This window comes from Sparus aurata, chromosome 6 (assembly GCF_900880675.1).
Source record: "Sparus aurata chromosome 6, fSpaAur1.1, whole genome shotgun sequence".
NCBI lineage: Eukaryota > Metazoa > Chordata > Actinopteri > Spariformes > Sparidae > Sparus > Sparus aurata.
The window spans coordinates 3,684,596-3,708,799 of NC_044192.1; the positions used below are offsets into that span (position 1 = coordinate 3,684,596).

General features: G+C 40.7%; 2 protein-coding genes and 2 long non-coding RNA genes across 5 annotated transcripts; 2 read left to right on the forward strand and 2 right to left on the reverse strand.

The window, feature by feature from the left end:
• Positions 1–366: 366 nt before the first annotated feature.
• LOC115583301 (uncharacterized) lies at positions 367–3,516 on the reverse strand. Of its 2 annotated transcripts, none has more exons than XR_003984328.1 (3): positions 3,387–3,513; positions 3,061–3,149; positions 367–618 (listed from the first exon to the last, which is right to left on the reverse strand). It is a non-coding gene; the product is annotated as an uncharacterized LOC115583301 (long non-coding RNA). The 2 variants fall into 2 exon arrangements; XR_003984329.1 differs by lacking the exon at positions 367–618 and adding an exon at positions 643–674 and having other exon boundaries at positions 3,387–3,516.
• Positions 3,517–4,766: 1,250 nt separating this feature from the next.
• On the reverse strand, positions 4,767–10,027 carry LOC115582789 (butyrophilin subfamily 2 member A2-like). Its single transcript, XM_030419003.1, has 5 exons — positions 10,012–10,027; positions 9,800–9,961; positions 9,455–9,493; positions 6,236–6,511; positions 4,767–4,777 (listed from the first exon to the last, which is right to left on the reverse strand). The coding sequence occupies exons 1-5, from the start codon at positions 10,025–10,027 to the stop codon at positions 4,767–4,769; spliced, it is 504 nt and encodes a 167-aa protein (XP_030274863.1).
• Positions 10,028–17,103: 7,076 nt separating this feature from the next.
• LOC115583305 (uncharacterized) lies at positions 17,104–18,737 on the forward strand. The gene is made up of 5 exons (XR_003984332.1): positions 17,104–17,372; positions 17,868–17,960; positions 18,094–18,202; positions 18,300–18,380; positions 18,519–18,737. It is a non-coding gene; the product is annotated as an uncharacterized LOC115583305 (long non-coding RNA).
• A 16-nt stretch (positions 18,738–18,753) lies between these two features.
• On the forward strand, positions 18,754–24,204 carry LOC115583222 (uncharacterized). The gene is made up of 14 exons (XM_030419825.1): positions 18,754–18,926; positions 19,104–19,208; positions 19,346–19,578; positions 19,650–19,828; positions 19,932–20,025; positions 20,107–20,342; positions 20,674–20,788; positions 21,240–21,357; positions 21,443–21,534; positions 21,707–21,824; positions 21,939–22,040; positions 22,113–22,286; positions 23,239–23,415; positions 23,553–24,204. Exons 1-14 carry the CDS (start codon positions 18,842–18,844, stop codon positions 23,774–23,776), a joined length of 2,052 nt encoding a protein of 683 aa, XP_030275685.1. The 5' UTR covers positions 18,754–18,841; the 3' UTR covers positions 23,777–24,204.

The window sequence follows — 24,204 nt, forward strand, 5'->3', positions numbered from 1 at the left end:
TGGAGATAAACAGTTAATTCTCCAAAGAAGAAGTTGGTCAGAATTAAAGAGAAGTTTAAACCCTGTGAACTTCCTGTTTCGGTCAATCGCTGCTTGAAGTGGATGTTGGTTTGATGTCTTTTTACTCTGACAGGATTCTGAGTCCGACACTTGACTTGGACACTATTTGTGACTGAGTGCTGTGAGATAAAGACGAGGACTGAATATGTTTATATTTAGTATATTAATCGTAAGTTAGCTCTGTAGCTGATGGAGCAGACATGCTGTTATAATACTCTTATCAATACTTCTGGATAAGTTACAGATTATGAGGACATCTTATAAAAACAGCTGGTTTAGTTCAGGGACAGATTGAGGTCGTACATGCACATCGACTAACATTAACTCTGAACCTCAACCTGAAATTACTTTTAACTTAAATAACACATTTTAATTTTCAAACTGCCTGAAATAAAAGAAGAGCAACAAAATGTCTTCACCATCATCCAACATGGTGGAAACACACACAGCAGAAAACTTCACAGCACAAGCAGAGCTGGATACTTTATGGATCAGGTTGTTTCAGTGGTTCTGTCGTTGTTGGATCTGGGTCACTTCTGGCACAACTGTTCTTCTCGCCTGCAGGAAACGAAACAAAGTCAGAGTGAAGAAAGTCCGACCGACCTGATCGTCCTCTGAGTGTAAATACACAGAATGATTAATGAGATAAAACATCTGTCAAGACTCTGAACATGAGATACATAAAGAATGAGTTGTGGTTCTGTTCATCAGTGGCGCTTCTACATGGGAGCCTACAGGAGCCAGTAACCCTGTAAAAATGTCCCTGGCCCCCCTGAGCTGACTGAATGATAAAATGAAAACGAATGAAATTGATCAAAAAAAAAGCGGAACTAGTGTGACTCAGCGTTCAATATGGAGTAATTAGAGCGACGCATCCAAACACTGCGTTGTAGGATGCAAGATGAGAATGAGAACGGCAGCAACAAGTTTTGAAGAGAGGAGCTACTAATGTCTTGGTGCAAGAAGTGAACATAAACAAAACGATTTCATCCCTTAAAGTGATTTATTGCATGTAACCGTGTTACTGTTGTTCCTCACTCCGATAAGAAAATCAGGTTTGTAAATGTCTGGTCTCGCTATGTGTAAAGATCGAAGCAAACTCATCGAAGCAGAAACAAATATCTGACTGTCAGTATTCTAGCTAGTTCTACACAATGTTGTGACGTCAACCATGAACAATATCAGTCTTGGCTGTTGCATTTCGATAAATAATACATTTATTGAGTAAAGTAATCAACAGTATCTGCCCGTGTTAATTCGAGGGATGGTTACTTGTGGAATGAGACGTTTGCCTCTATGTTGTTTTTCTTCTTTAGTCATCATGAAACTAGGAAGGGACATCGCAGCCTTTTTTGCCCCAGTAAATAAAAAAGAGAGGGACATTTCAGAGGGTGAGGAGGAAGAAGACATACAGGGACAGAGAGAGGCAACAGCAAGTGGATCCATGTGGATCAAGTAATGCACCATCAGGTTTGTGATGTAGAAAAGGTGTTCTCTCTCATCTCATTTTCTTCCGCTTATCCGTAAGGGTCGCAGTGCATTTTATCAGTGCATTTTATCCCCCTTTTTCAAGCGGCCCAGTGTCCCTATGGGCGAAGGCAGGGTTCACCCTGGATGAGTCACCAGCTCATCGCAGGACCCTCACTGATGGCAGAAGCCGCCACACAAGGTGCCAACTGCACATCAGGAGCAATTTTGGGGTTCAGTATCTTGCTCAAGGACACTTCAACATGTAGCTCAGGTCCGCACCAGGGGAGCCGGGATTCAAACCGGCAACCTTCCGATCACTACTCAACCAGCTCTACCCACTGAGCTACAGCCGCCCTCTTGTGCTATTTGCAAAGCAGCATCATTACAATTCATAGCACAGTGTGTCCATAAAATGGTGCTTTCTGCCATAAATTCCTTACTGCATCATTGATGTGTGATTCTTAAATTGAAAAAATACACAAATACTTGGCCTACATTTTAAAATAAATGCATACATAAATGCTCTGTTCATTATTTTTATGGACAGAATTTCTAGGCAAAGGAGGGTTTAGGAGTCACTGGATCTCATCTCTGCTTTTCGCGGATGACGTGGTCTTGTTGGCTCCTTCGAGCCGGGACCTCCAGCATGTCCTGGGGCGGTTTGCAGCCGAGTGTGAAGCAGCTGGGATGAGAATCAGCACCTCCAAATCTGAGGCCATGGTTCTTGACCGGAAAAAGGTGAAGAAAAAGTTGAGCCGAAAGGCAAAGCTCTCAGTTTACCGGTCAATCTACGTTCCTACCCTCACCTATGGTCAGAATAAGATCCCGGATACAAGCAGCTGAAATGAGTTTCCTCCGCAGGGTGGCAGGGCGCTCCCTTAGAGATAGGGTGAAGAGCTCTGTCACCCGGGAGGAGCTCAGAGTAGAGCCGCTGCTCCTCCACATCGAGAGGAGCCAGCTGAGGTGGCTCGGGCATCTGTTTCGGATGCCCCCTGGATTCCTTCCTCAGTAGGTGTTCCTTGCATGCCCCGCTGGAAGGAGACCGCGAGGAAGACCCAGGACCCAAGAACCATGGATACAACAGTAAATAAATGTTGTTTATAGTTGTGCCCTATGTTTGCTTTGCATCGTTCCACAGGTATCAGCAAGTTCAAGAACAATGTAGCAGTGCAGCCCAAGTTGAAAATTTTCTCAACCACTCTGATGGAGGACAGGAGACGAGCTCTAGGCCAGACTGGTATGAGGGGGTCAGAGGTCCACGCCCACCTGCAGCATCGTCCTACTGTATTTAATTTCTGATTTTTGATGGCCCTACCTCATCGTTTCGATCAATGCACTCTTTATGTACAAAATAAACTTTTGTATGATTTTAATGTAAAGCAAAATTAAAGTATTTAATGTTTAAATATAATTTGTTTGTTTTTTATTGTGCCCCTCTGATTAAACACTGGTCCCTCCAGTAAAATTAGTCTAGAACCTCCACTGCTGTTCATCATTAATATGTTGATAAAATACATTATTTAAACTTACGTGTCCTATGATTGAGTTTCCAAAGCAGCAAAGCTAGAACAACCACAGCAACACCAAGAACCACAACGTGACCAGTCCAGTGTTGGACCCTGAAACAGATGAAAGTGAATGTGAGAGTCAGAACCTGAGTGCAGATGATGAGCAGCAGACTGGACCTCACAGCCCACACAGAACCACTAAAGGTACAACAACTCATCCAAACACTTAAAGAATGAAGAAGATATTGTTATAAAATGTCTGGATGTTCGGTCTGAACACACATGATGTTGTTTGGAATCAAATAAAACTTGACTTGAATGAAACAATATGAGGAGGAAGAATCTCACCTGGCCCTGCAGCTGCACCTGTGAGGATGACAGGAAGTGATTCATCAGTTATAAAGGACAACCACAGGATTATAAATGTAATGTTACAATGTTTTTGTTCATGACTTCTCTTCACTGGGACGAGAAAAGTTAAACATTTCTAACTTCTCACAAACTGATTCAAACTGCCAACATTGTTTCTGACTCAGATCAGATCGTTTACCTTTCAACATCAAAACTTGTTGAGCAGAAAAAATATCTTAAAATGACATCATTTGTTGTCTGACTATTTTAGTAATATCAAAAATGTTGTAAAATACGAAACATGGGATCTTCAAACCTTTTGTTATCAGTGATTCATTCACTCAGTGGCCACTTTATTAGGAACATCTGTACAATCTGATGTAATCCAACACAACTGTTCTGACATCAACTTTATTTTATGGTGCATTAATGTTCACTTTTTGCTGACACGGTCATCAAGGTGTTAATTACATGACATGTTTTATCACTGAAGTCACAAAGCTGATCGTTTACTGGACATTATTATATTCAAGTATATATTTGTGTTTCCATCATGTTTGTAAACAGAAACACCTCTCAGTGTGATGTAGTTCAGTACAACACCACCTTTAACTGTGACCTCAGTAATAAACACACAGTTTCCTTTACACAGTTCAGACAAAGTCAACACAAACTGAACATTATAAAGTTCATAAAACAGAATTGGTAAAATTCAATGGTGCTAATTACAAGTTTTAATGAGTGTCCAGTAGAAACTCAGTTCAAAGCTCCATGATCTCATATTATTACAGGAACTATCATTGTGTTTATTCACAGTTAAAGTTTGGTCCTAGTTTTCAGTGTGAGTTCAGTTTGTAGGTGAGAAATAAAAGAATGAAACCCTCAGTGAGTAAACTCTTCTCTTCCTGTGTGAGTGTGTCCTTGTTGTCTGTTGTGTGATTCTTGTGTAACTGGGCTGCAGTTTGTGGTTGGGATGAATAAAGTCTCTGTGTAATCTCTCTAATGTAAACAGAGCTAACAGTGACGGCATCTCTGACGGCTTCACTCTGCTGTTGCTGTGCTTTCTGTCTCCAGGGCTGCAGACCTGTTGGGAGCTTCATCAGCAGCATGGGACACACCTGGGCCTGATGTGCTGCATGTATACAACTCCTTCACAACATCTGCACACACATCTTTGTGTCGTGGCTTTTGGTTTCCTTTGGTTTGTTTTTACAGCTCAACATCCACACAGCACATCTTCACTCATCCACTGCTGCACTACTGACTGCACTCACTCCTCCAGCTGTCTGTGAAACAACACGACCACAACACAATCTCACCTGGTTCTGATCAGTTATAAAGGACAGTTACAGGAATATAAATGAAACACGGTGTTCATCACTTCTCTGCTGGTACATGAGGATCACAGAGTGTTTAAGAAGGAGAGAAACATGAAGAACAGAGAAACAGAAGCCTTAATTACACCTCGTTACATCGTTAGATAAGAAAAGACAAGAACACTTTTCTAACTTCTCCTTAAAAACACTTTTTCTGACTCCCATCATGACAGAAACACATCAACAGTGAAGACTTTACAGCAGCTCCTCAACTTTAAACATTTGTTGTGCGTCATGTGAACTTTGTCTCTATTTACATTAAATAATAAAGAAAATGTGTTATGAAATGTGAAACACAGGATCATTAACAGCTCGTCTCCTTCTGTTAACATAGTTTGGTTGTGGACACTTTAATAGGAACACCTGTACAATCTAAAGTAGGCTGAGCAACATAAACAATATAAACTGTGATCATGATATGAGAATATATATTGTTTTAGATATTTGATATTCTCACATGGTGATATATCAAAACTGCTTCCTGGTTTTAAAGGCTCATTACAGTAAAGTGACGTCATGTTCTGAACTCACCGACTGTTTACTTGTTCTAATACTTTCTTTACCCACTGAGTCATTATATCCACATTAATGATGATTATTGATCAGAAATCTCATCCTGTTAATATTCTGTGAAAGTAACAATAGTAATTCATCAATATTGATATCACAGTGAGTCTATTTGGTCAAACATATTCAGATATTTGATTTTGTGGTTCGTCCGAACATTTATGACGTTCTTTTGAAAAAATGTTTAAAAATCAAGTTACATATTTTATATCAGGATGTGATATAAAATATCATGATATAATTTTAAGGTCGTACCTCGCAGCTCTAATCTGAAGTAATCCAACACAACTGTTCTGTAACTTCAATAATTTATAATTCCAGCAATATTATATAATCTGATAAAACAGAACTCAACAGTACTGAAAGTGATTTATTGTGTCAGACTGTTCTGACTCAAATTCACTTCAATGATGAAATATAAATTAAACTAAAGATTTCTGCAGTTTGATGCACAAAACTTCTCAATGAGCATCATAACTGTCCTCAGATGTTTCCTCTGAAATATATTTACTGTAAACAGAGTGAGTGTAATACTGTGAATCTGACTGTATATCACATACAGCACATAGAGTGTTAATGATTAGTGAAAATTGTACATCGTCACAAAGACATTAATTAATGATGTTCATGCTCCTAAAAGGTGAATTCAGACTGAACACAAAGTTATTTTCCGTCTCTATTCAATCCTGATGTGTGTGTGTGTGTGTGTGTGTGTGTGTGTGTGTGTGTGTGTGTGTGTCTGTGTGTGTGTGTGTGTGTGTGTGTGTGTGCACGCGCATCTAATTCTCTCTCCAATCTCTGATGATTGATGAAGCAACGTCATTATTTTTATACACAAATGTTTCACTCTGTTTACAACATTTTAAATTGTTTACATATTAAATTACAACTAAAGAATCTCACCTTGAATATACACAGGGATCGCAGCAGCAACCTGATGGCTGAGTGTCTTCTGTGTAGCTACACAGCGATAGTTGTCGGTCTTGGTCACAGTAACCTTGACAGTTACATATGAACGACCTCTTCTTTCTGAGATATGTGGCTTCTCAGCAGGAAGAGTGTTGTTATCACTGTCCTTCCACTTTAATGTAGGACGAGGAACACCGTGAGCTTCACACTGCAGCAGAAACCAGTCCTCTGTATCAGCAAGTGTCCTGATACATGGCTCTGGAGCTGCACCTGAGAACACATTATAAACAATAGATTATAAAGAGACAGTTTCAGCATTATTAATGTCATATTGTGATTTTGTTCATCTACACTCTGATTGTATACAGTTTACTGTGGATATGAGAGAGAAAGCCACATGTGGGGCAAATTCTCTCTACATGGGATACAGGAATGTAGATAAGATGACATTTACTGTCCCATCTAAACCATCAAAGGGTCACTGTCCTGGGATTGGTGACTGTTGTAAATGAAGGTAACCTGCTCTCTGTTTGTATTGAAGTCAGTAACATTTAGAGGACAGGAGAGAACACTCGTATCTTCCCTCCACACTGCGTGTTATTAAAGAGCTCTGATTCATACACTGCAGTCTAAAATTCTTTGAAGATTTAGCAACTCTTAACTTCATAAGGAAAATTTCCACTACAAAAGAAAAACACAATAAAAGCATCCAGCAGCATTTTATGGGACGATATTTCAAACATTTTAAACTTTTTCCAGTTTGAGGCAGATGCAAATATACAGTGAATTTGTCAGACTGTACAATAAAGGTTGTTATATGATGTGGTCTTGCGTGAACACAGATAAACAGCCAGCCAAACTCCTTATTCAAGAGCCAGGAAGTGAGCATTTCTGACTGCTTTGAATTTGGTGTAAAAAACCATTGCTTTCTGAGAGTATAACTGCATTGATGCGTCCGTGAGACGATGCACACACACGTCTTTTCCTCATATTAAACATATTAAACATATTCAGCCAACAACAGAGACGTTTCAGTGATTAGCTGTCAGCTTCTACACAAGGCTGGTAAGGCCATCACACTCCAGAGAAAAAATGGCGTCCCTTAACAAAAGTAGTTTTCAGGGAGTCCCACCCAATCACACCCGAACAGCCAATCACAGCACTTTTCCACTAAACTACTTCCTTTTCCACTATACTTTCTCTTACACACACCTATATTCTCCTCTCACACACACACATTCTTTTCTAACACACATATTCTTCTCTCACACAAATATATTCTTATCTCACACCCATATATTCTTCTCTTACACACACATATCTTCTTTTACATTCATATATTTTCTTCAGATATATATAAACACATATTTTACTTTACATGAAAAATGAAAAAATATATGTGTGTGAAAGGAGAATGAATTTGCGTGAAAGGAGAATGTTTGTTTGTGAAAGGAGAATGTATGTGCGTGAAAGGAGAATGTATGTGTGTGTGAGAGTGAAAATATATGTATGTGAAAGGAGAATGTATGTGCATGAAAGGTGAAAGGCGAATGTATGTGCATGAAAGGTGAAAGGAGAATGTATGTGCATGAAAGGTGAAAGGAGAATGTATGTGTGTGAAAGGAAAATATATGTGTGAGAGGAGAATGTATATGTGTGAAAGGAGAATATATGTGTACGCAAGAGTGAAAATATATGTATGTGAAATGAGAATGTATCTGTGTGAAAGGAGAATATATGTGTGTATGAGATAAAATATATGTATGTGAGAGGAGAATGTGTGTGTGTGAGCAGGCCAGAATGAATTATGTCTTGTACGGCCCCTCATAGAGAACTGCTTTAATTATGCTGCCTGAAAGAAAGATTAACCATAAAATTCTGCCAAGAGAAGATTGTGAAAGATTTATCTGAGGTGATTTTATTTTAGTGTTTAATGTCGACGAGGGAAGACTGAATGTTAGAAACTCTTCTCAGTATCGACACAAACAAACAGTTCAGAAGCACCAAGAGATGATCAGATGATACTGAAGCTCCAAAGCTTGTTTGACTCTGTGACGTGAACTTTTCCAACAGAAATAACTGCACTTATATTTGACTCTACGTACGTATGATTGGTGCATCGATTCAAATGTTTTTAAATGAAATTATTTCTCATCCGTCACTAAAAGTTGGTCCAGTGAAGAGACGGGAGGACAGAAGACTTTGATTGTGGTTTGCTATAAAAACACTAGTTGATATGCTGATAATGGTGAATTTCCATTATTGTGATGAATGTGAGTATAAACACCAGTGACATAAAAAGATGTCTAGCTGTCTATATTTTAATGATTATAAGAATAATATCATGAATTTAAAATATTTTCTGGATATTACTGACAAACCTAGTTCATCGTATTGTTATTATTACAATAAAGGAGGAAACAAAAAGCAACATTGAAGCTTTTTCCTGATGGAACCTGATGAAGGTCTTTGTACCAAAACATTATTAAAATTAATCTTGATTGAGGTCAACAGGAGTTTTTGTCCTGAGTTACAGAACCTCAAAAAGTCCATCCGATCGCTGCTGCTGTGTCAGAGCTCGTGTCAGGTGGAGAATATCAGGTGAAGTTTGATGATGTAAGAGTTTATTGATGATGTCAGAGTTTATTGATGATGTCAGAGGCTTCAAATGTCACTGCTGCTGCAGAAAGAGATTCTTTCAACTTACAGATAAACTATTTCATCATTACTGAGATTTAAAAATGAAGAATAAAAGGAATATTGTGATGTTGGGACTCAGAACAATTGTTACATAAATACGAAACATAAAGTTAAATTCATGAAACCAGAATGAACCTGACACTAAACTACATTAATAAAGTAGATGACATTATTCTTTCATGTCAGTAAAAAGACTTTGAATGGAGGATTTGGAGGAAATACAGTAAATACTTATTCTACTGCAGCATATTGTACAATAACTTCTTCATGTAATTAGACAATCTGAATAAAAGTATTAGATTTAATAACACACAGGCTTCTTGGACTTAAAAGATGTTGTTGTATAACTATAATATAATAAACGTGTCCACCTGTAAGTGACGACTGATCCCAGTCAGGTGAACACAGAGAGGTTCAGGCCCACAGATGTAAGTGTTCAGACTGACAGGCCTGAGAAGACATTTACAGAGACATGTAGAGGTGGAGAGTGACGTCATCACAATCAGGACTCACCTGGGATGTTTTCACCTGTTCTGTCTTTTAAGACTGGATCTGAAAGGCAAAACAAACACATGTTAGACAGTTTTGAAACAGACAGGTAATACTGTGGAAAAGTCATATTTCATCTCCTACAGACGGCTGAAGCTTCATTGTACAGAGAGACATAATCTGCAGTGTGTCTCTGATATCAGCATGTTTGATACAGAGGTCGTCTCTCCAGATGTGGCTGCAGCTCTGTGGGCTCGAGGCCCTGCCAGATGTGGATTCTGACCACTGAACAAAAGTCCATCTGGGACTCTGGAACCAGTCGCAGCAGTAAATGAGCGACATCTTTAACTGTTTAATGAAAGCACTCACCAACAACAAGCTCAATGTAGAATGTTTGACTCGGCTGTAGATGTGGAAAATCACATCTGTAGATCCCGCTGTCGGCCATCTTTGTTCTTGTGATCTTTATGGAGGCGTTGCCGTTCTGCAGTTGATTGTAAAAAAATGAGACTCGACCTTTGAACTGCTTGTCTTGACCCAAACGGCCGTTATTGTAATGAAGGCCTGCATCATAAACGAACACCTCCTTCTGATCATCTTTCTTCCAGTCAAAAGCATTTCCTGCAAGGTTCCCCTTCGTGCTGGGGGAACAGGGTAAAACAGCATCACTGTCTTCTTTCACGAGCACTCTGACAGCTGGAAGATAAAAACATGTTACTCAGTATGTTAACATGCAGAATCATCAGGAAACAAAGTCAGATAACAACTTTACACAAAGTAGGGAAGAATGGACGGATACTGGAGGTCAGTTGAGGTGGGTTTACTGGGGCACTTCTCATAACATGACAGGAACATGGTGGAAGGTCAACAACATGGCAGCAGTGGCGCTATAGTCTCTGAACTAATGAACAAACCACATTTGGCTGAGGCAATGCTGCCACTGAGGACATCTACCAACATAACACAACATTCTCAATCCAAACAGCATCATCTGTCGGCAGTTTTAATGTAGACTGGAATATTTAAATAAGAAGCTGTGGATCAGAAGACAACTTCAGCGCCAGATGTCTGCGTTACTGTGTAATGTAAAGTACTCTGCAGAGTCCAGACTGATGCAGAGAAGCTGAAAACAACTCCCGCTACTTTCTGCTGTTACTTTCACTTCCGTCTGTTATACAGATTCCCGGGTTCACAGCTCTCCACTACGGTGTACATTTCAGGACATCCTCAGGATCAGGCTTCAGCGTCAGACCTCAGATGAAATGGTATGAGGTCTCAGGAAAAGCTCTGTAACACTCGCATCAAACAGCCACATGAAAAATAGTCATCGGACCAAAAGGCCTAAGAAAAAAAACTTGTCACACTGAACTGCCTCAGGAAAAAAATTATCACATTGAACAGCGTCAGGACAAAAGTTGTCACACTTAACGGTATCGGGAAAATCAGTTTCATACAGAGGTCGCATAAGCCTTACAGACATCAAGAGTACCCTGCAGTCAAGATGGCCAACAAGGGTACCGCCATTTATCCAATCCATATCGGAAGTCTCAAGTGGAAGTTAGTTAACCACCGAAATAAAAGCTTAAGAAACACGTACGTTTACACCATAGACTGTATGGTTTACACATAACATAATTCTATGCATTTTGTGCATTTACATGTTTATCGTAACGGTATAATTGATTTGTTATTGTCCTTACTTTACTTTACTCAATTGTCGACTTTACTCAGAAGTTAGTTAGATTCTGACCACTGAACAAAAGTCCATCTGGGACTCTTGAACCAGTCGCAGCAGTAAATGAGCGACATCTTTAACTGTTTAATGAAAGCACTCACCAACAACAAGCTGGATGATGGATGTTTGACTCGGCTGAAGACGTGGAAAATCACAGCTGTAGATCCCGCTGTCGGCCATCTTTGTTTCATGGATCTTTATGGAGGCGTTGCCGTTCTGCAGTTGATCGTAAAAAAATGAGACTCGACCTTTGAACTGCTCGTCTTGACCCAAACGGCCGTTATTGTACTGAAGGCCTGCATCATACAGGAACACCTCCTTCTGACCATCTTTCTTCCAGTCAAAAGCGTTTCCTGCGAGGTTCCCCTTGGTTCTGATCAAACAGGGTAAAACAGCATCACTGCCTTTTTCCACGAGCACTCTGACAGCTGGAAGATAAAAACATGTTACTCAGTATGTTAACATGCAGAGTCATCAGGAAACACCGGCAGATAACAACTTTGCACAAAGTAGGGAAGAATTGATGGATACTGGAGGTCAGTTGAGGTGGGTTTACTGGGGCACTTCTCATAACATGACAGGAACATGGTGGAAGGTCAACAACATGGCAGCAGTGGCGCTATAGTCTCTGAACTAATGAACAAACCACATTTGGCCGAGGCTATGCTGCCACTGAGGACATCTACCAACATAACACAACATTCTCAATCCAAACAGCATCATCTGTCGGCAGTTTTAATGTAGACTGGAATATTTAAATAAGAAGCTGTGGATCAGAAGACAACTTCAGCGCCAGATGTCTGCGTTACTGTGTAATGTAAAGTAATCCGCAGAGTCCAGACTGATGCAGAGAAGCTGAAAACAACTCCTGCTACTTTCTGCTGTTACTTTCACGTCCGTCTGTTATACAGATTCCCGGGTTCACAGCTCTCCACTACGGTGTACATTTCACGACATCCTCAGGATCAGGCTTCAGCGTCAGACCTCAGATGAAATGGTATGAGGTCTCAGGAAAAGCTCTGTAGCACTCGCACCAAACAGCCACATGAAAAATAGTCATCGGACCAAAAGGCCTAAGAAAAAAAACTTGTCACACTGAACTGCCTCAGGAAAAAAATTATCACATTGAACAGCGTCAGGAAAAAAAATTGTCACACTAAACATGGAAAAAAAAAAATTCAAACTGAACGGTATCAGGACAAAAGTTGTCACACCTAACGGTATCAGGACAAAAGTTGTCACGCTTAACGGTATCTGGACAAAAGTTGTCACGCTTAACGGTATCGGGAAAATCAGTTTCATACAGAGGTCGCATAAGCCTGACAGACATCAAGAGTACCCTGCAGTCAAGATGGCCGACAAGGGTACCGCCATTTATCCAATCCATACCGGATGACCCAACCGGAAGTTGGTTAATCACCAAAATAAAACAAAAATAAAAGCCGTGATTTATCCAATAGATTCCGGAAGTCCCAACCGGAAGTTGGTTGATCACCAAAATAAAACAAAAATAAAAGCCGCCATTTATCCAATCCATATCGGAAGTCTCAAGTGGAAGTTAGTTAACCACCGAAATAAAAGCTTAAGAAACACGTACGTTTACACCATAGACTGTATGGTTTACACATAACATAATTCTATGCATTTTGTGCATTTACATGTTTATCGTAACGGTATAATTGATTTGTTATTGTCCTTACTTTACTCAATTGTCGACTTTACTCAGAAGTTAGTTCTGACCACTGAACAAAAGTCCATCTGGGACTCTTGAACCAGTCGCAGCAGTAAATGAGCGACATCTTTAACTGTTTAATGAAAGCACTCACCAACAACAAGCTGGATGATGGATGTTTGACTCGGCTGAAGACGTGGAAAATCACAGCTGTAGATCCCGCTGTCGGCAGTGGCGCTATAGTCTCTGAACTAATGAACAAACCACATTTGGCCGAGGCTATGCTGCCACTGAGGACATCTACCAACATAACACAACATTCTCAATCCAAACAGCATCATCTGTTGGCGGTTTTAATGTAGACTGGAAAATGAAAAAAAGAAGCTGTGGATCAGAAGACAACTTCAGCGCCAGATGTCTGCGTTACTGTGTAATGTAAAGTAATCCACAGAGTCCAGACTGATGCAGAGAAGCTGAAAACAACTCCCGCTACTTTCTGCTGTTACTTTCACGTCCGTCTGTTATACAGATTCCCGGGTTCACAGCTCTCCACTACGGTGTACATTTCAGGACATCCTCAGGATCAGGCTTCAGCGTCAGACCTCAGATGAAATGGTATGAGGTCTCAGGAAAAGCTCTGTAGCACTCGCTAGAGAAAACTACAGAAGACAGTTCAGTGTCCGTTACTAAACCACAGAACAGCGTTACACCCGTTACTCGTTACTTTTGGAAGCTTTCAGTTCATCACAAGAGTTTATTACAAACTTTTAGAGTCGCAGCAGAAACAAGACACACACACAGCAGTGATGACGCCATGTTGTTAAAGACATCGTAATTCAGCTGTAATTGATCTGAAACCATATGTAATCATTCCAATCAATACTACCGATGTGTGCTGATTATCAGGGTGCATGTGACGTCCCCGGGCACTGAGCAAGTGTCTCGTGCGCACTAAAGCAGGAAGCAGCCTGATTAACATCCAGCATGTTTCCACATTGTTCCTGTTGAGATGAAATAAAGTGAAATGACAAAGTGTCAGTGATGATGATCAGTTTTCTTACCGTCTCCAGAGCAGCTCAGCAGACAGAGACACACGAGAGGAAGAAGCTCCATAGTTGTCAATGTCCCGTCAGGTACACACTGTAGGTGATTTATTAATTTTTAACAGGGTGGCACAATTGGAGCACCAACCTGCCCCGACACACCTGTGTACACCTCCCAAAGGACTTTGACCTTAACTGTGACATCTCCCTGCTGGGAAAACCTGTGCTGGTATGCTGGTACAAGACCAGCACATGTTGTGTTTTGGTGCCGGTCTTTGCTGTTTTTTCCAACAGGGTTCTAATTCTACAATTCCATTTAATCCAGTTATCTTCCTTCTCTCCCCACTACAATTGTCTTTCTATAACTGTATTAAAGTAATGAGTAAACACACCTTTAACTTGTGCACATGACCCCTTGGAATTTTTTAACCATCTTTATTCCTTGAAGGACACACAATGAAATTATTGCAAAACAGCAGAGCCCGACCGATTTACCAGCCAATCTTAATCTGAAAAAAGATCAAGCAGCTGGAACCCAAAGCAGCCGTACCCGGCTTGACTCCACTGTGCACCGGAACTGATCGCAGCCTCTTGTGATTTGTAACAAACTATCTGCTACTATGGAGAGTGATGGCATCGGGCACTAACATAATATAACTCTGATAACAAAGATAACATGGATCAAAGCACACTCCAGTCTAAAAGTTATGCAGCTGACTCATGGTGGTCAATAAAGCAGTATTTTTGTCCAGGTTGTGGGTTGGAGGGACAAAGTCCAGGTCTGCCACATTGTAAGTGCTGGTCCAAGCCATTTGGAGGCCCTAAGCAGAATTTGATTTGGGGCCCCCCTCTGCAGGTATATTGATCATGAAATCAGAATCATCTTGTCTTGAACTATTCATTCGTTCATTCATTTACGTCACTTGTTTAATTTATATGTATACAAAAATAAAATAATTTTTTTTCTCTCGATTGGGGGCCTCCTGGCAGCCGCTTAGTTCACTTATGACTTTAACCTGCAAGCTAGCAAGCCTGCTAGATAGCTAGCCTGCAAAAGACACCAAGCTAACATTAGCTACTGTTACAGGTACAGCTATAGGTATAATCTCCCTCTGTCTATTCCCCATCAATTCACAAGCACAAGAGAAAAAGCATTTTGTACTGAAATTTAATACCCGTGGATTTCATTGGAAGTTGATTGAAGATGGCATAGTTGGTAGTGTTGTTATAACCACTCAACCAACGATCTTTTCACAAAACTAAGAAAAACCTGTGCATGAGCTACTTTCTGACATTCTAACTGAAAGTATTAAAATACATGATAGAAACATTTTGTTAAACCCCTTACAAGTGTTATGTTGAAAACACTATTGAAACAATTGCTTTTTATTACAACTGTACATGAATAAATAGGCCATTTGGCCCTGGACTAATAGGGTATTCTATTTGTCCATTCTGTTGGCTCCATTCTAATTCAAGGCTCTAACAAATAAATAGTATGGGTATATTATACATGTTCTGAATCATCAGAGTGCCTTGAGTATTGAAGTTGTTGAGTTTTGTGTCCCTGGTGTTCTTTCATGCCACAGGGATAAAAGATAGCATACAGTTTTGACGGAAATTGTGAGAAAATGTGTGTTATTTCTGGTTTAAAGAAGTCATGTGACATCTGTGTTTGTCAGACAGATTCAGTACTGGGCTTAAATAAAGGCCTAAAAGGTCCCCTTTCCAACGATACCAAGCACCATATTATAGAATGTATATTATATATTGACAATATCCTTACCATGAGCCTAAAGCAGATGTACACCAGATTTCAAAAACTGAATTTATCTTAGGGGGTTAGTAACTTCATGAGCTGAAAAAGTGATTTCGCTACCACCCCTGCACTGCTATCATGATTCTTCTAGTACTAGGGCTGTATACCTTGCCAAAAAACAATGATAGCATTTGTCCCCCCGATGATACCGGTCAACCCCCCTGGCTCATGGACTACACTGGTCTTTGCTGTTTTTTCCAACAGGGTTCTAATTCTACAATTCCATTTTATCCAGTTATCTTCCTTCCCTCCCTACTACAATTGTCCTTTTTATAACTGTATTAAAGTAATGAGAAAATATACCTTTAACTTGTAGCAGTGGACTGAGTTTGTTCAGGCAGGGTTTTCTCATGTTTCTCACAATACGCTACAAGCAGGGTAATTTTTTTTTTGGCCTTTTTTATAGGATAGCTGAAGACTTAGAAAGGAAAAACATTCAGAGAAAGGGGGGGTGACACGCAGCAAAGGGCCCCAGGCTGGGACTGGAACCCAGGGCCGCCGCAGCAAGGACAAAGCCTCTGTACATGGGACACCCGCTCTACCAACTGAGCTAAACGGCGCCCCAAGCAGGGTCATTTTACCTTATACGACCCCTTGGAATTTTTTAACCATCTTTATTCCTTGAAGGACACACAATGAACATTGTGCAAAATTGTAGAGCCCGACCAATTTACTCGCCAATCTTAAAACTTCCGAAGAAAAAGACCAAGCAGCTGGAACCCAAAGCAGCCGTGCCCGGCTTGACTCCACTGTGCACCGGACTGTTCGCAGCCTCTTGTGATTTGTAACAAACTATCTGCTACTATGGAGAGTGATGGCATCAAGCACTAACATAATATAACTTTGATAACAAAGATAACATGGATCAAAGTGCACTCCAGTTCGATCATTTATGCAGCTAACTCATGGTGGTCAATAAAGCAGTATTTTTCGGTGGCCTCTTGGCTTGTGAAGCTGGCCGTTGTCGTCCTCGAGCACGTTCACTGCAGGCCACATGCACCTCCTCCTCCAGGTAGAAGAGCCAATATCACTCAGGACGGGAGTGTCAAGGTCTGCTACATTGTCAGCGCCAGCCCAAGCCTTTTGGGGGCCCTTAGCAGAATTTGATTTGGGGCCCCCGTTGGCAGGTATATTGATCATGAAATCATGATGGCCCCAAGCAGCCCCTTAGTTTGCATATGCCTCAGCCGGCCCTGCACATCGTCGTCTTCCTCCTCAGACCCTTATCATCACTGATGGCAGTTTAGCTGGCAGAACAGTCTCCCTGTTTCCATAAAAGACCCGAGCAGACAGCCGCTGATGAAAAGAGAGTCAGACAATATTCTGCCCACGTTAAGTTATTTGTGAAGGAAATCAAAATAACAGTGAAGTGTAGATCTACTTACAAATACTTTAGACCAGACTGTCCTCCCCTAAAAACGACCCCATTTGTCGTTTGTACAAGCAGCTCATTACGACCTACAGTTACGTTTTAAAGTTGAGCGACCTCTAGTGGTCATGTTAATAACGACAATATGGTCTCTCGGGTGTGTCGTCATCATATGACCTTTGACCTCCGTTACCAATCAAAATGCGAAACGTCAAAAGAGGGGGACAGTTATGCCGACTGCCGTTAAACACCAAAGAAGAAGAGGGGGACAGTCCGATTCATTTCACTGAACGCCGTATCCCTGGTAAGTCCGGCAAGTTTGTGTATTTTATTTTTATTTTGTTATGTTTATTTGAGGTAATCGTCGTGATTGTCTGTCTGTATTTCATGTGAAACTAAGTTAGTTCTGTGTGTCGTTTTAGTTACCAATCAGTTGCTAATGCCAGTGCAGGCATTGACAAAAACAGCAATTTTTACCGCGCACAACACAGGAGTTGCTCCCATGCTAACTAACTGAACAAAACACTTTAAAACACCAAGCTCACACAATAACAATGACTTTGGTTGTTTGAAGGGTTAGTTCGTCACAGATTAACGCGAGCAAACTAACCGATTGAGGCAGCAGTACACCAGCAGCTCCTGCGTCCTGCGAGGTAAAATTACTGTTTTTGTCAATGGAGTCTGGTGGCCAGCGCGCCAGAAAGGCTTTTTCTGCTTAAACAGAAATTGTGTTTATCTATGTCTCCCTCTTTCTCTTTATATGTACTTTGGCTTTATCCTTTCTTTATTTCTCTTTAAGTTACATCTAACAATGGCATCGGAGTCATTCAAACAATTTGATGAATGGCTGGAGGCGGGGAAAATCTTGGCAGATGAGTTGGCAACAAAAAAAGTAAAATTTTTCATTAATTATTTCTCTATTATGGCCTTTACCTAAATCTATAAGAAAACACTTCAGCACACACCTAAAAAGGATGTGTATGCCCCAGTAAAGGCAAATATATAACCTTAGTTTTTACTTTTAGCCTTCAAAGAAAAGAAATAAGAAGGGGACTGAAGGCTCAAATGTTTCCTGGAGGAAGAGGGACCAGGATGGGAACCTTGTCCCGCAGCATGTAAGGAGGAATCGATCTGGTCAGTAAAATACAATACAGTTATACTGTTGTTTACAATTTTTAATGCTGGTGGACAGCAGCAATGTTTCCAACATCATTATATTTTCTGTTTGCAGTTAAACCAGCCAGCACTATGGAACTCCCAGAAGTTGAGGAGTCACAGATAAATGAAATTCCTCAAGAGGTCCCAAGTCTTGGTAAGCGCATGTAGTAGCCATGTTCATGATGCATATACAGAGAAATGTAATTTTCTACATGCCAACATCTACAACTTTTAGTTTTTATTAAAATACTTAGTTTAACTGTGTTTTACATTATTTATTTGTTTTATTTAGATCAACATCTTCAGCGACTAAGAGACCTGCTGAGTTCTGTCACTGTCCCTGCCCCTGCATCAGTGGAAGTGGAGGAGACTCCCACCATGTCTACATGGACCAGAAGACAGTTGATTTGTGGGGAAAAATTCAGGGCTGCAATGCCAGAGCTGTTAAACTGCAAGTTGGCTGCAGAGACTGTAACCCAGCATTGCTGTCAACAGTGCAAAACAGTTGATGCTGTAGTTCGGTGCCTAGACTGCGTTCCCTCAGGAACTCAGTTTCTCTGTTCATCGTGTGACTCAATAATCCACAGAAAAAATGTCTTCCATGACAGAGAAGCCATGATTGATGGCTTTTTAAAACCTATTCCGCCCACATCCCTAGTTGTGGTGGATGAAAGTGGCCAATATCAACTTGGTGAACAAGGTGTGTTCAAAGAATTTAGATGTCCCCTCAGCATATTTTCATAATGTGCACTACATGTACAGAGGCAAAAGCTATGTCTGAAGTTTGTGTTACTGTTTAGAGTGTTTTTAATTTGACTTTATGTCCCACATGTCCAAACATTACTGATATTAATTTCTGAAATGTTCTTTACTGCAGTGTGTCTTCTTCCGATACCTCCACCAAGACAAATCTGCTCCTGCGGTCCAAACCAAGACTTCATCATTATCCCAGGAAAGCAGACTGTCTTGGTGACTATCAACGGTATGTTATCACTTCCTTCTACTTTTATATCCCACCAGTAGGTGACGTGAGGTCAAGCATGATAATGGCTTATTATAATCCTTTTGTCCTGTGTTGTACAGATACTGATCAAATAGTAAATATAATTTTGTTTTCAGGTCCATACCACCTGTGCCTGCCTGCTGTGTGCTGTCCACTTTGTTCTTGCAAATGGACCCCAGGGATTGGTGACTTGCTTGGATACAGATACTGGCCAGCAACCACCAGCTGTCAAATGCTGTTCAAGTTTGATGTGTTCACATCATTTGAGCAGATGAAGTTGGCCAGCCCAGCTATATCCCAACAAGCATTTCTCAAAATGCTTGAACATCGATCCCTTTGCACAGGACGAGTAAGAACTCTCATTTCATTCTCAAAATATTTGAATTCCAAACTTTAAATTAATACCATCCTTCTTTCCAGACAGGTGGTATTTGTGGTGATACCTTCCACAGAGTCTTTCGAGAGTTTGCCTTCTGCAATTTTAAGAAAGAAGATCTGTGCCTGGTGGAGCCCTTTAAATGCCCAGCATGCACACCAGACATGCTGGCTATATCTGCAGATGGTAATAGAAAGCATTACCGCTTCAAGAAGTCCAAAGGGTCAGTGGAATCATTTAAAATACATTGGTGACTTATTAACTAAACAACAAAACCGTTATGGATTTTTGATTATGTTATAAAAGAAATTCTTCTTATTTAACAGGACAGACGAACCATCTCTTTTTGATGGACTGTTCATCGCAAAAGATGCCAAAGTTTCTGCCTTTGTTGACCAAGTCAGAAGTCAGATGATGAGTGTAAGGATTTATTCAATCCTTTAACCATCATTATTTTTACTTGTCCCATGATTACATGTAACAAATTGTATCCACTTTCAGAGGACTGGTCATGATGTCTGTGGGCCGGCAACATTCACAGCCGGCAGAGAAACATCACAGAAGTCCAGGGCCAAGGTGGATGAGGAGGGCCTGGAAATAGCTGTGTGCAGACATGGAGTCTTGCTGCGAGGCTTAAATCACTACCGTGGTGAAATATATGCCTACCCCATGTTCCTTCAGAAGGAGCTGGCTCAAGCTGCCAATACAACATTCTTTTGTATGGACATTACTTGCAGGTAGTCATTGCCATGGCCAAATCATAACTGAAGTTTCACTGATGTTTTTAGTTGTCTTAATCTGTATTTTTAGGCCACATAGAGGCACAACAACCCGACTACCGATCACACATTTCAGCTATTATGGCCTTGGAAAGTTGATATGGCTAAAGTGTTATCTATTTACTACTTGCACATCCAGCAGATATAAGGCAACATTAGCATTAATTTGGCTACATGTTGCTCTTTGATTGGTTACTGTGATTGCACTGGTGACTTCCTAGGTCTGGGTTTGTCTCCTTACCATGATGCTATGATGCACCCCAAATATTAAGTGATTTTCCCATTACAGGTATTGGCCGTATTTGATGAAGATGGCAGAGAAGTTGCCTGAGCTCCAGCCACTTACAGTGATGAAGCCATTTCTCTCTGTAATGCATGCCAAGGCTCACACTGGCAAATGCGAGGTACAGTGCGCAAGTTAAATGTGTATGTGTCATAGGATGTTTTAGAGGAACATATCCCTACAGTCTCTTGCACAGGAAACTTGCTTTTTTATCACTTCAGGTACAGGTTTCAGAAATAGTTGTCCACATTTGTGAAATTATTTAGCATGTTATATGCAACCATGTACCTGTAAAGTTTCTTGAAACTGTACAGCAGGGTTGCCTGCAGGATAGACTTCAAAAACCCATGAAATGGCTCTATAATTTAGATATCTATAATATAGAAATACTCATTGAACAGAGGTTAAAGCTTAAACTAACAGCAGTTGTAATATCTTTGCAGCATAATTCTACCCCAGAACATTTTAGACTTGAATTTGCTCATGACACTGAATTTAATTGACAATGCACAGTCTAATAAATATGATTCTGATGCTAAATGTCTTGATCTTATTGTTATGTTTTGGAGCAGGTGAGGTGGGGTGGCAGAAGCCAGGATGGTGCAGGAAATACTGTTGGCGAGGAGGTGGAACAGGTCAATAGCTTCCTCTCAAGGGCAGCTCTGACTACAAAATACATGACCAAGTCAGGTTGGTATAGAAACTTATATGCTTTGACACAGTACCAGATTGTAAAATTGGTTTAAATTAGCATCTTTCTGTTTTGTTTTTCCAGGCAGAGGAGATATGCTAACTGTTCTTGCCATGGGATGGAACCAGAGGAAGGTGGAGAGTCTCCACAAGACACTGGCAAAGAGATTTGTCAAAGTAAGAAGTCTATACTGTATGTGAACATTTACATTGGTCATTCTATGGTCACTCCTTGTCGTTTTGAATATCGGCATTATACACATGTTGACTAATGAAAAAGTATTCAGCAAACATTATTCATTAACAGATCCTTTTTTTGTTTGTTTGTTTTTTTTAACATTCAAAATAGACGACACAGAGAGCAGAACTGGAATCCGCCAGTCTTGAGAGTCTCAAGCAGGAGCTCAACATCTCTCTGGAAGACACAGAGCAGTGGGTGTGGGATGTCAAGCAATGGGCTGCCACTGGTATGTAATATGGTTGCTGGTGTATACATTTGGTTACATGTTTACAGTGATACTTACTTTTTATTTTATTTATTTTTTTAAATGGTCAGCTTTTCCTGTTTTCTGTTTCTCAAGAGAAACCTCAAACTCACAGTAGCCAGGAAGAGCTCCAGAGAGAAATTGATGAGATCATTTATTCCCTCCGAAGAAAGAAGCATGATCTCTATAGACAAAATGGTATTTGATATTGCATCTATCTATCTATCTATCGTGCTTTTTTTTTTTCCTAATCATTTTTTAACCTTACAGACAGCAACCAAACAAGGGGACGCAAACGGAGGAGACTGAGTGAGCTCAAGAAGAGACTCAGAGAGAAAGTACTACACTACAACACCATCGCTGCCTGTGAGGAGAAAGTTGATGTAGAAGCAACATGCAGTCTCTCTGAGGATGTAATTCTGCCTTGGGAAGCGCAAGGAGATGGTAAGCAAAGATCTAAAACATTTTCTATATACACAAAAGAACTATTTCTCTCAAATATTGTTCACAAATCTGCGTTAGTGAGCACTTCTTCTTTGCCGAGATAATCCATCCCACCTCACCGGTGTGGCATATCAAGATGCTGATTGGACAGCATGATTATTGCACAGGTGTGCCTCAGGCTGGCCACAATAAAAGGCCACTCTGAAATGTGCATGGCTGTGCGAAGCTGATGGATATTGGCAGGAACTCTAACACACTGTCAGATATATGCCTATCCAGAGCATCCCAAACATGCTCACACCCCGTGTACACCAAGGGAAGACGCAGATATTTCCCTGCACTTTGGCCTCTTATTTACACGAAAAACCCTTTTTTATCACGAAAACCCCTTTTTTTAAAATCTTTCTCCCTACACTGCTGCCCATAGGTTTGGCATAGTTATAATGGCGCATGACGGCGGGTTGATGTAAATGACAACTTTTTTGAAAACAATGTTGTGTGCACGATGTTAATATTGAAAACGGAGGGGGTGAATATGGTCTCAGCCGATCGTTGAGGTGAACATGCTGTATGTGGAGGTCCTGGGCTGGTGTGGTTACACGTGGTCTGCGGTTGTGAGTCCCCCTCTACGGAGTCCGCCATGTTACACTCCAGTAGCCCAGAACAGACAAACCAAACACTGGCTCTAGATGGGGCCGGTCATGTTTTTGCATCGGCCACCATAGTTAGACTACCACTTGGGAAAGGAGATGTGAGGAGAGTTGGTTGCAATCTAAAATGTCACTGCTACATGCCGCTAAATCTTACACACTAGTCCTTCTTAGTAAATCTGCCTACTAATTTGTCATCTCATGATATACAGTATGTAATACAATGAAGAACACTGTGCTAGACCTATGGTGGAAAATGTTTGTGTTTTGGTTTTGTCAATCAGTTCTCTTTTCCAAAACAGTGGTGAGCCTCCGCTTGAAGAGGCGACTCTTTGATCAGGTCATGCTCGTCAGGCGTCTGGAAGAGGAGAAACTGATCATTGTGAAGGAGATGACCCAGCATTGTCAGTCTCTAAAAAAGGCGTTGAACAAACTGGACAACCTCCTTCATAAGACGAAAGAGGACATCAAGAACCATAGTATGTTCCACAAATATTTTATAAAATGTAAAGCCTCAGAGTCGGGCATTCAAACTGCATTACATGTTACCAACTTCAATAGTCATTATAAAAGCTGCCTAATTTTCAGTCTCATTTTTCTTCACTTTTTAATTTAGCTTCTTCCAGAGAGCTGACCGAAGAGGGATACAGGGGACTGCACTGCTGTCTTCTGCAAAAGCAGTACATTCTCCAGCAGAAACTAAGCACTGTCACTACCACCTACACCTACACACTTGACACAGACCCCTCTATTTTCACGTTGGAGGAAGACCTCGACGACTATGAAGATGAAAGTGAACATGACAACAGCAGTCCAGATGTGTCTGAGGATGAATTGTAGATATTGTATACTTGCGTGTGTCTACCCTGTTGTTGTGTTTTGGTTCAGTTAATGTTAAGTGAATGTTTAGGCTTCACTATGCAGAAGGATGCACATGCAGAGTTTGACAGTAGAAGGCTGTACTTTATGATTAAATGTTAATAATACTCTAGTGCACATATGCTTGGGCTGCAGTTCCAGTACCCATACTGATGAATGTGAAATGTAGACGCCAATATGATAACCATGTCTTCATCCTGTTTATATGGCTATGTAAAGTTTTATTACCTTACTTCTGTTTAATGTTATTGTGTATGTTGTGGTCTTTTGTGCACATACACTGAGGCCGGGTTCCAACACCCATACCACTAAGACGCACGAGCCGGGTTCGGTCCCTAGGCCTGCAAGATTGTGGTGAATGGGCTGAAATAAAAGAGGAGTAGATCCCA

What these genes read in the sequence shown, in the direction of transcription:
- LOC115583222 (XM_030419825.1), top strand. Translation starts at nt 18,842, where the DNA reads ATGATTGATGGCTTTTTAAAACCTATTCCGCCCACATCCCTAGTTGTG. An exon ending in TGTCTTGGTGACTATCAACG is followed by an intron (nt 19,209 to 19,345) that starts GTATGTTATCAC and finishes TTTTGTTTTCAG; the next exon opens with GTCCATACCACCTGTGCCTG. An exon ending in TTGGGAAGCGCAAGGAGATG is followed by an intron (nt 22,287 to 23,238) that starts GTAAGCAAAGAT and finishes TTTCCAAAACAG; the next exon opens with TGGTGAGCCTCCGCTTGAAG.
- LOC115582789 (XM_030419003.1), bottom strand. An exon ending in CTACATTGAGCTTGTTGTTG is followed by an intron (nt 9,494 to 9,799) that starts GTGAGTGCTTTC and finishes TTTGCCTTTCAG; the next exon opens with ATCCAGTCTTAAAAGACAGA. An exon ending in AACAGGTGAAAACATCCCAG is followed by an intron (nt 6,512 to 9,454) that starts GTGAGTCCTGAT and finishes ATGTGTTCTCAG; the next exon opens with GTGCAGCTCCAGAGCCATGT.